At 34.6% G+C, this 12,589-nt stretch overlaps 1 protein-coding gene across 1 annotated transcript; it reads left to right on the top strand.

The window, feature by feature from the left end:
- Positions 1-511: 511 nt before the first annotated feature.
- tmem182a (transmembrane protein 182a) lies at positions 512-11,862 on the top strand. The gene is made up of 5 exons (XM_056465058.1): positions 512-916; positions 3,918-4,056; positions 5,069-5,167; positions 7,844-7,981; positions 11,105-11,862. The coding sequence occupies exons 1-5, from the start codon at positions 773-775 to the stop codon at positions 11,329-11,331; spliced, it is 747 nt and encodes a 248-aa protein (XP_056321033.1). The 5' UTR covers positions 512-772; the 3' UTR covers positions 11,332-11,862.
- Positions 11,863-12,589: the final 727 nt, after the last annotated feature.

The following is a 12,589-nucleotide window of genomic DNA, read 5'->3' as shown; positions in this document are numbered from 1 at the left end:
GTCAGAGATCTCACAGATTTTATGTAAAACATCTTAGAAGATGAACAAATGTTTCATGGATTGGAAAAACATGAGGGTATCAAAGAACAGATTTTTAGTTTTGGGTGATCTAACACTATCTAACACTAACTTAGGGATCTAAGACTAAGTTAAAAAAAGAAACACAGAAATATCTGGTATGTCTTAATCCCAGTTCAGACTGCACAATTTTTATGTGTCATTGGTACCAAATATGCCAAACTACAAGTTCAATCATCGCACGATGTGATTGAATTGGTTTAAAAATTAGCTTCAGAGTTCTCTTCTCAGTTGGTGGTGGGAATTCTGACAGACATTGGGAATGCAGGTCTCTTGTTTTTTCAATTTCATTCCACCCTCAGCTGATTGTCCAACGGGGTGATATTTTGGTCTACTCGGCTCATCTCTCTCCTGCAATCTCATTCTTAAACCACTCCTCTGACTGGCAGCAGGCACCTTCACTCAACTGACCAAAATAGCCCAATGTGCAGCCCCACACTGGTGCGCTGTCATGAAGCCCACTCCCGACCCAGTGTCAGGTCTTGAATTCACACACACAGACACACACCGGAGAGAAGAAGAGTCCTAGAACAGCCACTTGTGTCCACATGCCATAAACCTTGCTGAGCATAACCGGACTACTTTTTCGCTCAGATTGTGAGGAGTTACATAATTTCATTGCCTACTTCATGTGGGAAGGAGGAGAGACTGTTTAACAAGCAGTGAACAGTTGAAAAACTTACGCTCTGAGATCATGAAGTTACATGTGGCTGTATTTTTCGCTGGGCTCTTCGGTGCTTTGGCAACTCTTTTCATCCTCTTGTCTTTTGGCACAGACTATTGGCTCTTGGCATCTGAGACCTGCAATTCACATTCAAATGGTCCGGTTCCTTCAGAGGTGGGTGTGTTGCTTCAAGTATTTTAATAAAGGGGTAATATGAAAATGGGCATGGTCGAGTATTTAATTGACAACAAGAATGGTGTCATTTCAAAAAGCTGTCTGTTTAACTCCATCTTTTAGATTTTTGGTGTACTAAAATCCAGCTGTTTGATCCTCACTGATCCTCAGGCATATTTGGTTTCCAAGCTGTGGCAGTCATATGACATCCCCGTACGTCACTATTTACAGTCTCAGAGATTCAAGACTATCACATGCTGCAGTGTGATACTACACTTAATACTAAATAGCAAAACTGGAATCTCAGCACTGTGGCTATTCATAGAAGTCACACATGAATCTGGTTTCCCTCATAAAGATTTGGGAGGGAAAAGTGAAATGTACCCAACCTGAGTTGGGGGTTATTTCCCCCAAAAATGAAAATTCCATCATTACTCACCCTTCACCCTTGTTCCAAACCTGTTGAACATAATAGAAGATATTTTGAAGAAAGCTGGAAACCTTTGAACCACCCCAACCTTTTAGATTTTTTAGATTTGTGCAAAAGTAATTGTTATGGAACTGATTATCAGGAAAAAGACTATTGTTTACCTAAATCTTACCATCAGTAACCATGTAAGAATGTCATATGACTGAAATAATACAAATTTATTAGCTAATGAATTTAAGTTGAATTGTGTTTGGGGAGGCTGAAAGATGATAAGGGAGATATTAGCCAGATTTTGGCGTGATCCATTTGTTCTATGGTGTCATGCTGTTTTGTATATGGCCATTGAAACCCTAAAACGGATTGTTTTAACACATACTGTAGTGTGTATAGTGGATGACAACAAGCAGCAACACTGCTCGAAATCCTGACAGAATAACTAGCAGGTTTAGTTTGATTTCAGTCCTCCACTTATTCCTTCACATCTGTGACATTGACCTATAAAAGCAGAAAAGTTTATATACAGCTTTAAAATATGATGAAATGAAAGAGAAACAATGGAATTTGTGCCCTTATATGTGATTCTATCAGCACCAATTTTCCGATAACATGACAACCTGTACAAAACATGACATTCTTCATTTACACTCCTGTTTTGGAACACTCTAAAATACTGACTTAAATTTGGGTAAAGTATAGGCAGTCCCAAAGGTTAAATTATTATTTTTTAAATCGATCTTCAACCCAGTAGATAGCCCATGTTTTGCTCAAATTTGGGTTGCAACAACGTAGCATTTTTGAGAGGGAAGCTAATTCCGTCATCTCAGTAATACCATGCATGTTTAGCCTATTCACTGACCAGTGGCTCTAAACCTTTATGACTTGTTTTCTCTATTGAACTCTAATGATATTTTATAAAAATCATCATAACAGCTACCAACATTCTTCAAAATATTTTCTTTTGTGTTGAAACTCATTTAGTGGATGGCAAGTAAATTATGGCATAATTTTTATGGCATATTGACCATGTGATGATTGGTTGGGAAGCAACTTAAGTATGAAATGCTTCTTGTCTACAATAGACACAATGTTTTTTTTTTTTTTTTTTTAATCAAAATCATTTAATATGACATTGGACAAAACGAACCATTGGTTTCATTTTTAAATTAATTAATTAAAATAAAACATTTACCAAAAGTGAATATTATGTAATCATTTAATCACCCTTCACTTGTTTCAAATAAACCTTTATAAGGTTCTTTCTATTGTTGAACACAAAAGAAGATATTTTGAAGAAAGCCGAAAATGTGTACCCATTGACCTCCATAGTATTTGTTTTTCCTACTGTGGAAGTCAATGGTTAGTTTTCAGCTTTCTTCAAAATATCTTCTTTAGTGTTCAACAGAAGAAAGAAACTCATACAAGTTTGGAACAACTTGAGGGTGAGTAGTGTACTAATTTTCATTTATGAGTGAACTATTCCTTTAAGTCAAATTTTAAACCAAGCCAATGGGTTTGTCCATATTTTACCCAAATGTGACTTAAAATAACCCACATTTTTAATATCATAAAAGAGAAGAAGTATATTCTGAACCCATCACAACCTGTTAATTGTTTTACACAAATGTTATAATTCAACCTTGAAGCTGTGTCATGTATTATGCTAATTCTGTTTATTTTGACTAGTGGTGCTTGTAAATAAATGTACCTATCTTAGTTGTCTCCAGAATTATTTTTTGTAAGTAATAAGTGCATCAATCACCTGTAGTCCGGTTCACAATTTTCCCGAAGATTTAAGCCTCTACAACTGTGTTTAGAATATGTTAGCTCTCTAGATGGACAGGCTGGTCATTATTGATGGTCTACAGTGTTCTAAGCTTTTATTTCTACAATAAAGCAGATACATTTCATTTCAATCCTCAAATCTATTTTGCATGAAGATACAACCTAGTCTTCATCACAAACTTCCTTCATCAATGTTTTCAGCATTCTGTCAAGGGTCTACAGATGGAAAATAGCCATTCTTGGCTAATTCTGGCACATTTTACGGGTATGTTTATTAATGTGCATTGACCCTGTAAACAAATGAACTAAAAAACAACAAAGCCAGTGTTTTTGGGTTGTAAAAAATGGTTTTATAGCTGGCGAGCTGAAATATTGGCCTAAAATTTACCTGAAGGACAACCGTTGTAACCTAAATGTGTACAGTCCTCAATAGATTTTTAATGTTTAATTTTAATGTTGGGCTCATTTTAGAATGATAAAACCATGATTAAAACCAATTATTTTTTTTTTTTTCTGCTGTTAAAATGGTGTTTCGTTTTTGACCCCTTAAGTCAAAATGGTTTCTAGTCAACAAGCTAACGGCTATCAGTTTACATTGGGTTTCCCAGCAAGGTTGGAAATAATGTCTTTGACATCTACTTGTAACTTGCATGTAAATGCATACATAAAATTACCCATCCACTGTGCGCCAGTGTCTGTCCTCCAGCTGTTTGGAATTTTTGTTATTTTTCTTTGGCTCCACAACAGGTGTGGACTGCTCTCTGACCTCTGCTTTCTGCTCCTTCACAGCGAGGCGATAATAAGGTCAACCAGGGTCACGACCACGATAGTGAAGCCCAGAACATCACCTTTCATCATGAGGGCTTCTTTTGGCACTGTACCTTCGATGACGTCATAACCAATGGCAATTTATGGAAATTCTGGTTTGGTAATGAATTATTGTATTTGCTTTGAAGCAATATACATTCGGAGGAGTCTTTAGTTTTCTGTTTTTTTAGTAATGTATGCTAATGTTCTTCTCTGCACAGTGTTGGGTAAGTTACTTCAAAAAAGTAATTAATTACATCATTAAATTTGTATTTAAATGTATTTTTAATTACTATGTCTGAAAAGTAACTTAATTACAGTACGTAAGAAGTAATTAACTTTACTCAATACTATTTAAAATCCCTACAAATCTAAATGCATAGACAATAGGAATTACACTCTTTTAATTCTCATCTTTAGAGCCAAGCAGAACTCTTTAGCTTTGGTAAAAATGTAAAAATCAAAACAAAAACTGAACAAAATAAACATTTCAAAGTAACAATTATTTCATACATATACTGTATGATTAATTTCTGACTCAATTTTTTGTTTCTTAAGAGATCACTGTTTCTTATTGCTTTCAGTCGTCTGCATACTTGTATTTTATTACTCTGCTCTGAATTTATTAAAACTATTGAATTGATTTACAGTAGGCAAGCATGTTATAAGTAACTAAATTAAATGACTGTACATAAAATGAAAAGTAATCCCTTACTATATATCTAAATATCCTTTACAGTAACTATATTTTGTAACTAATTACACCCAACACAGTGTCTGTACCATTCTAATGTGTGTAAGAATAAACTAATAAAGGCCAATGCTGTAAAAATTGTACATGATGATCTAATCTAAACAGAATGTTACCAGTATTTTATATCAAAAAATGTGCAGTGACCTGCTCACTGAATGTTGTAGTTATAGGCCTCTTGTGAAGCTCTGTTGGACACTTGACTACAAATATCAAAGATTTTTGACCTGTTGCCCTACAGAAAGTTCAAAGAGAGTGAATAAGTGTTCAGATTACTTCAGTCAGCAAACAGCTTGAATATGGAACACTTCTGAATATTAAATAAATTAATAATTTAAAACTCACCATTTTAAAAAGTTGCATTTCTTTGGTTTTCTTTTAGAAAATCAGCCACATGCGAGGGAATGCAAACCTGCATATCTTCTGCCCTTTCCTTTCCCTGACCCAATCTACAACACTACCAACTATGAGTCTGCCATAAGTAAGTTTATTGTATTTGATGGTTTTGTTTTAATGTGATTATTATTTTTATTTTATTATAACTGGAGAAGATTTTATGCCCCTAACGTCAACATCTTTTTAGTATTTTAAAGTCATATTTTAATGGACCCTCTAGATGTCTTTTTATTTTAATTCATACTCTAATTCATTTACTAACATGAACAAACAATGACCAATACATTTACTACAGTATTTGTTCATGTTAGTTAACGTTAGATAATGAAAATACAGTTGTTTATTGTTAGTTCATGTTAACTCACGGTGCATTAACTGATGTTAACAAGCATGGACTTGGATGTTAATAATGCATAAGTAAATGTTCAATTATAATTAATAAATGCTGTACAAGTGTTTTTCATGATTAGTTCATGTTAGTAAAGGCATTAACTGATGAACCTTATTGTAAAGTGTTACCTTTTGTTTTAAAGGAGATCATCATTTATGCCCAAATGCCAAAATCCAATTTATTTAAATGCTTTTTAAATGCATGTTTTAAGGAGCTCCTCTATATCTAGATATTCTAGATATTCTCCTCTATATCTAGATTTTAAACAATTTTTAATTATTTTTATTTTTATGTTATTTATTTTTAATACATTTGAAATCAGTTTTTATCAGGGATGGGCAAAAATACATTAAAATGTATTTTAAAATAAAATACCATATACCTCCATTTTAGGTGTATCAAAATAAACTACAAAATACAGCAGCCACAAATGTATCAAAATAAAATACTGTATTTAGTATTTAAAATTTACTACAGAATACTTTTACAAGTTAGCATGAACCTTCCTTGCAAACCTCCCATGAATAGGCCTATTCGATCAATATTTGATAGCAACAGCTGTTCTCTGAACAAGTTTTAGCGGATTCTCTGCCTCTACTACCACCGTACATAAGTAGATGCATATAGATACTTTTTTTTCTTCTTTCTTTTTTTGTCATTTAGTATATATTTTTAAACAAATCTCATACAGGAAGCCTTGTTCAATGCAGATAATGAGTTAGAATATAGTACTATATCTGTTGTTTATGTTATTATGTTTCTACCCATTGTGTGGCCTGTAAATTTGATATAATCTCTGTACAATGATTATTCAACCTCTTAACATTTTTATATTTTAAAAGGGTGATATATGAAGTGTTAATTTTTTTTACAGATTTTTTTATAAATCTATTTTTTTTTGCAATTGAACTCTTCAAAGGGCCTACTCAATGTAACAAATGATTTCTGTAATCTAAAAAAATCAAGTTTTAGTTATTTCCATATGTAATTTCCACATAATTTCTTCAATGCACAACATAAAAACATAATATCTTAAAATTACTAAAAATTTAGTTTTTTTGCAAATAAAATTTGCTGTATTAAATATTTGTGTTTTATATATTGTCCCACCTTGACATCTTTTTGCAGACATCTTTCCTCTTCATTAACTATACTACTGGCAATTTAAACAGCCAATGAATTATCATAGGTATCCCCACAATGTGATGCATAATTTCCCTCCATACTCCAAGAATTTTCCACTTTTTTCACTATAAATACATTTTCTGTTCTGATCTCAAGCCTAGGCAAATAACTAAGAAAGCACCAATCAGAGGCTGCATTTTTGTGATGTCATCATGCAGACTTCTTACAAAGTAATTTACAGTATTTTCAAAATACAAAAATACAAGACCCTAAAGCAGGGGTAGGGAACCTATGGCTCGGGAGCCACATGTGGCTCTTTGACCAAAAATATGTGGCTCTCCAGCTGTCTCCCTTCGATAATATTTTAAAGTTTAAAAAGTTAAAACTGTTATAAAAAAAAAATCCTTCAATAGTTTCCTATTAAAAATACAATTATAATGACCTTTTTACTGTATTTTTTTACAGCAAAATGTATACGAATAAAAGGACATTTCAACTTGAATCGCGACACCCATAGGCTCTTTAAAAAAATGCATTTGCCAAAAAAATTAGAAATGTCTCGTTGCTGAAAAAAGATTCCCGACCCCTGCCCTAAAGTATTTTGATAGAAAATATTGAACTATTTTCATCAACCCCATCAAAAAAAAATTACAAACTACTATTTTGTATTTAAAATACATATTTAAAATACATGTATCATAAATACTGCCCATCCCTGAATTTTATTTCGTTTAATTTTTTGCTACATTTTCAGCTTTTGACTCGGTTTCTTATCGTGAAAAAGACGATGGTTGTGGTCATGGTTAAATTATAATCAGAAAAATAATCAATTTCTATTTTATTCATATATATATATATATTCTATTATTTTTTTTATATATTATTTTTGGTCATATCCGAGTTATACAATACATTGTCTGGCATTATTGCATTTTTTTTAAGCTGTCATTATAAAATCAAAATCAGTCATACAGTATTTTTCCCTTATGCTTCCTTGTCCTATGCAGTCAGAATTCTTAGTATAAAATAAATCCATTGAAACAACTTTTCAGTTGACACCACATCTTTGAATCTGTTAAAATTAAGCAGTTTTCAGCAAACATCCTGCTTCGCTCTGAGGTTGCAAACAGTATATGGCATGTGATTTTACAGAACAACATTACTCTGTATAGCGTAACTCTGTTTCACTGAGACTGAGCACATCACTGAATCTGCCTGGTGTTAATGAGAAGCATGATTATTCAGTCTACAGAGGCTTCTGGAGCGTCTCCATGTTGGTTGGTGTGGCCGCTGTGGTGGCCGGTGGTTTTATTATCATCTGTGCAGCTCCATTCGCCAGTCATCGCCTTTATAAAGCAGGCGGTGCACTCTACTTCATTTCTGGTAAGTTGGAGATTACATAAGATGCTACAGCGCACTCCACTTGTAATGTTAGCACACTTGGTAAATACAGTATAAGCAAAGGCATCAGTGAATTTTTACATTTTTATTATTTAACCTTTTGCTCAAAATATTAGCAAAAAAAGCTTTAATTGACTGTAATTATAGATTAGGTATAGAGTATAATTGATTATAATTGAGAATATTGACAATAATAATGGAAATCTGTCCATATATAACTATACAGCATCTAATAGAATTGAGAACATCCCTTACATTTTTATAAATATTTTCATGTGACAACATTGAAGAAATTACAATTTTTCTACAAAATAAAGTAGTCAGTGTACAACTTGTATAGCAGTAAACCTCTGCTGTCCTCTCAAAATTAAACACAAATTCAACACAAATCCATTACTGTCTAAACTGCTGGCAACAAAAGTAAGTACACCCCTAAGAGAAAGCGTTCAGACAGGGCCCAGTTAGACATTTTCTTTTCCCAGTGTCATGTGACTTGTTAGTGTTACCTGAATCCAAATTCACCCTCTTTACCCTTAAATAATGCACTTTATTTGAGGGAGCAACCATTTTTAAGGATGTACAAAACCATAGTGAATGTTCTGAAGTGCACTCAATTTATCCCATAATGCACCACAATAAGGAGTGTACAACCCATGTACACTCGACAACACTGTGCAAGTTTCTGCGCCAAATTAATTTAAAATTGCTGACCACAAGATGGCATCCATAGCGGAATCCAATCAGTGTAAGTTTCAAAAATGACTATTATTTACATTTGCATTCAGCGCAGTGTTTCTCAACCACGTTCCAGGAGGACCACCTGCTCTGCACATTTTCCATGTCTCCTTAACCAAACACCTGATTCAGATCCTGATAGCACAGACTGAAAGACCAGTGATGGGTGTGACAGACAAAGGAGACGTCCAAAACATGCAGTGCTGGTGGTCCTCCAGGAACGCGGTTGAAAAACACTGATTTAGCAGATGCTTTGTTCCAAAGCGACTTAAAATTGAGGAGGTATTCAGCGATTCATCAAGAAGAGGCAATAAAGTACTATTTTTTCAAAGTAACGTGTTTGTGCTCCGAGAATTTAGTGCTAGAGTAGGAGAGAGAGAGAAAATGCTTCAATTGGTGGTTTTAGTATTATTCTCCGGGGTTCAGGTGTTCTTGGAAGAGATGGGTTTTTAGTTGTTTATTTAATTAAAGTTAAAGACAGAAATCAAAACACTTTGTTTCATTACAAATAGAAAACTCGCTAAGTGTTAAGTAACTATCACTGCTGGAATAACCTCTCAAATTGACTCACTTCTTTATATTCACTCCTATAAGTGGACTATATTAGTAAACTAATGAAAGGAATAGTGAATAAGATTATAGGGTGTGATTTCGAATATAGCAAAGGTTTTCCAATCTTGAATGTAGAGCAGTTGAGTTAAATTTGGAGTTATTGCTCTCACTCTATCAAGCTGGTCATTCAAAGGTTCAACATGTCACCTAATGGCAAATAACCCTCTAAGAATCAGAAAAAAATGACTATATATACATAAACATAGTGCACACGTAGATTATAAAAAGACTGCCAAGAACCTGAAACTGAGCTGCAGCATGGTGGCCAAGACCACAGAAACAAAGGTACAAAAGCTGTCACTGATGTGATACCTTTTTAAAATGGTGCACTTTTGTACCCAAAATGTAGACTTTTGTACTTAAAAGATCCAAACTGTTACCTTAGGTCACAAACTTGATTTCTGGTGGGCTGCAGCTCTGCACAGTTTTACTCCAACCCCAATTTAAACACAGCTGATCCAACTAATCAAGGTCTTCAAGACTATTAGAGAGTATTAAGCGGGTGTGATTTGGAGGTGGTTGGAGCTAAACTATGCAGAGCTGCGGCCCTTCAGAAATCGAGTTTGAGACCTATGTCTTAGAGCACAGGTGTCAAAGCCAGTTCCTGGAGGGCTGGAGCTCTGCATAGTGTAGTTCCAACCCTGATTATACACACCCGATCAAACTAATTGAGTCCTTCAGGCTTGTTTGAAACCTACAGGTAAATGTGTTGGAAGCACAGTTGGAAATAAACTGTGAAGGGCTGCAGCCCTGTAGGAACTGGCTTTGACACATGTGCCTTAGAGGTACCACAAAATATACTGTTGTACTTTTTAGGTACTAATATGTACAGTTGAAGTCAGAATTAGTAAACCCCCTTTAAATTTTTTTTCTTTTTTAAATATTTCCCAAATAATGTTTAACAGAGAAAGGAAATTTTCACAGAATGTCTGATAATATTTTTTTCTTCTGGAGAAAGAAAATGGAGTCAAATGTACAAATGTGTACCACCCCCGAGTACATCTTCTCAATATCATATCCAGAGATTGTGTTTGTCAAGCATGAGTGCTGCCAGCATTGCTGCAGAGGTTAAAGGTGTGGGGGGTCAACCTGCCAGTGCTCAGACCATAGGTTGCACACTGCATCACATTGGTCTGCATGGCTGTCGTGCCAGAAGGAGGCCTCTTCTAAAGATGCTTGCTGAAGTTAAGCAGACTAAGGATACGGATTACTGGAACTAATATAGCTAAATTGGTGTTGTTGTGTTGGATGTTGTTCTCCTGTCTGACCCAGGATATAAAATAAAAATCAATCGCACATTAAAGAAGGTGAAGACGCCTACAGACTCCATTATCGCCACACACCAATGGTAGCTCAAAGGTGTTTAGGAGCACCCCTTTAACTTGCTTAACATGTTATACAAGCTACAATAGTGAGTGTACAGTTTGTATAAAAGTTGTATATGTATAAAAAAGTTAGTTTTTGCTCCTAAACACCTTTGAGCTACCATTGGTTTGTGGTGATTACAGAGTCTGTGGGTGCGATACGGGTCAAGCATTGTTCGTTCACGTTAACTCAGTGCATATCTATTTATTAAAGCAAAAGATCAAAAGGTTAACGAATAAATACTGTATATAACTTTCACGGGATGCCAATATTAATGCAAGATGCATTTCTTCAACACAATGTGTTATAAACTTCACAAACCTTTACAGTAACTGCTCTCTCTTTCCTCTTTATTTTCATTTCTCCACCTCTCACTGCTGTCTCTTTCTCCAGGTTTCTTCCTTTTAGTCGTCACAGCGATGTATGTTATCTGGCTAGATGTTCTGGATGTAATAAGCTTATACAAGGATTATCAGAAGTTAAATAAGTGTGCAAACTTCGAGCTGAACATGACTTACGGCCTGTCCTTCATGTTTGCTCCCGTCGGCGTGTTCTTCTGTTTTCTGTCTGGTCTTCTCTTTCTAGTGATCGGCCGCACAGTCCAGCATCACTACAACTGATTCGACTCATGAATAGTAGTATGCATCGAAATGCATTAAAGGGATAGTTCACCCAAAAATGAAAATTTGGTCATCATTTACTCACCTTTCACTTGTTCAGAACTCAGTAGAAGATATTTTGAAAAATGCTGGTAGCTGGCACTAATTGACTTCTATAATAAATTTTTCCTACAATTGAAGTCAATGGTTGCCAGAAACCAGCATTGTAAAAAATATCTTCTTTTTGTGTTTAACAAAATAAAGAAACAGGAAGAGTAAATGCTGTGGTCGCTTTGATTTTGGGTGAACTGCCCGTTTAAATATCTATAAAACATGTTTGGGATGTGTTGACTTTATGACAGGCTGATGTGCAGTTAGACTATTATAGTATTTTTTATTTTAATTATCTGGTTGCTTTGTTATTTGGCCATCATGTGTGCTTTAAGCAGTACTGTAAACATTGATCACGAATGGTTTGGGAACACGTCATGCATTTGTTTTTGTGGTTATAGTATTGCATAAATGTGTCTTTAAAGAACTGCTGCATTTTTATATTGCCTGGTGAGGAAAGATCTTTTTGCCTGCTTTTTAGATTTGCATTTACACTTTGTGTTTTGATTATTAATTGATTAATGGATTAAGTGTTTTCCACCCTCAATGCTTTTAAATAATCTGCATTGTACACTGTACATTTTTTTTATGATCAATTAGTCCTGACAGCGTATGTTTTAGGTCATTGTAACTTATTAAACTAAGTTAATCATGTTCTAACTTAATTTTATAAGTTACACAAGCTGTCTTCAGTCCATTTAACATAATATAAGTTCAATGGACTCATAAGGTTAATTTGATTCAGCTTAAAAATTTAAAGGTGCAGTAGGAGATCTGCCTAAATGCTAACCATTAACATAATATCTTTGAAACACAGTGTCTCCCCTGCCGTCCAAAGCCACGCCTGCTGAAATTGCGAACGCACATATTAAAGATGACAGGGCCTGATGACTAAAGAGGGACTCACTAGATCATGTCATTCGCTAGTTGGAAAACTGTATAGTACTTTATATTCTACAATTCTGAATAAAAAACTGTATTATATCTAGCACGTTTTCCGTTTTGTAGCAAGCAGAACTTGTCATAATGTGCAATATTTCATGCATGCCAGATCACTGGTCTCACTCTCTAATGCGCTTTGTCCTAAAGTGACTTCTGTATGCTTAGTGCTTGGCCGACTACGTGCAGGAATTACACTAATTACTAAGCTATACTTACATGCTATTTC

The sequence above is a fragment of the Danio aesculapii genome, chromosome 9 (genome assembly GCF_903798145.1).
Source record: "Danio aesculapii chromosome 9, fDanAes4.1, whole genome shotgun sequence".
In the NCBI taxonomy this organism is placed as follows: Eukaryota; Metazoa; Chordata; class Actinopteri; order Cypriniformes; family Danionidae; genus Danio; species Danio aesculapii.
Note: the sequence above shows the minus strand (reverse complement) of the source record. Positions and strands in the feature narration are given on the sequence as shown.

What these genes read in the sequence shown, in the direction of transcription:
- tmem182a (XM_056465058.1), top strand. Translation starts at nt 773, where the DNA reads ATGAAGTTACATGTGGCTGTATTTTTCGCTGGGCTCTTCGGTGCTTTG. An exon ending in CAACTATGAGTCTGCCATAA is followed by an intron (nt 5,168 to 7,843) that starts GTAAGTTTATTG and finishes ATGATTATTCAG; the next exon opens with TCTACAGAGGCTTCTGGAGC. An exon ending in TGCACTCTACTTCATTTCTG is followed by an intron (nt 7,982 to 11,104) that starts GTAAGTTGGAGA and finishes CTCTTTCTCCAG; the next exon opens with GTTTCTTCCTTTTAGTCGTC.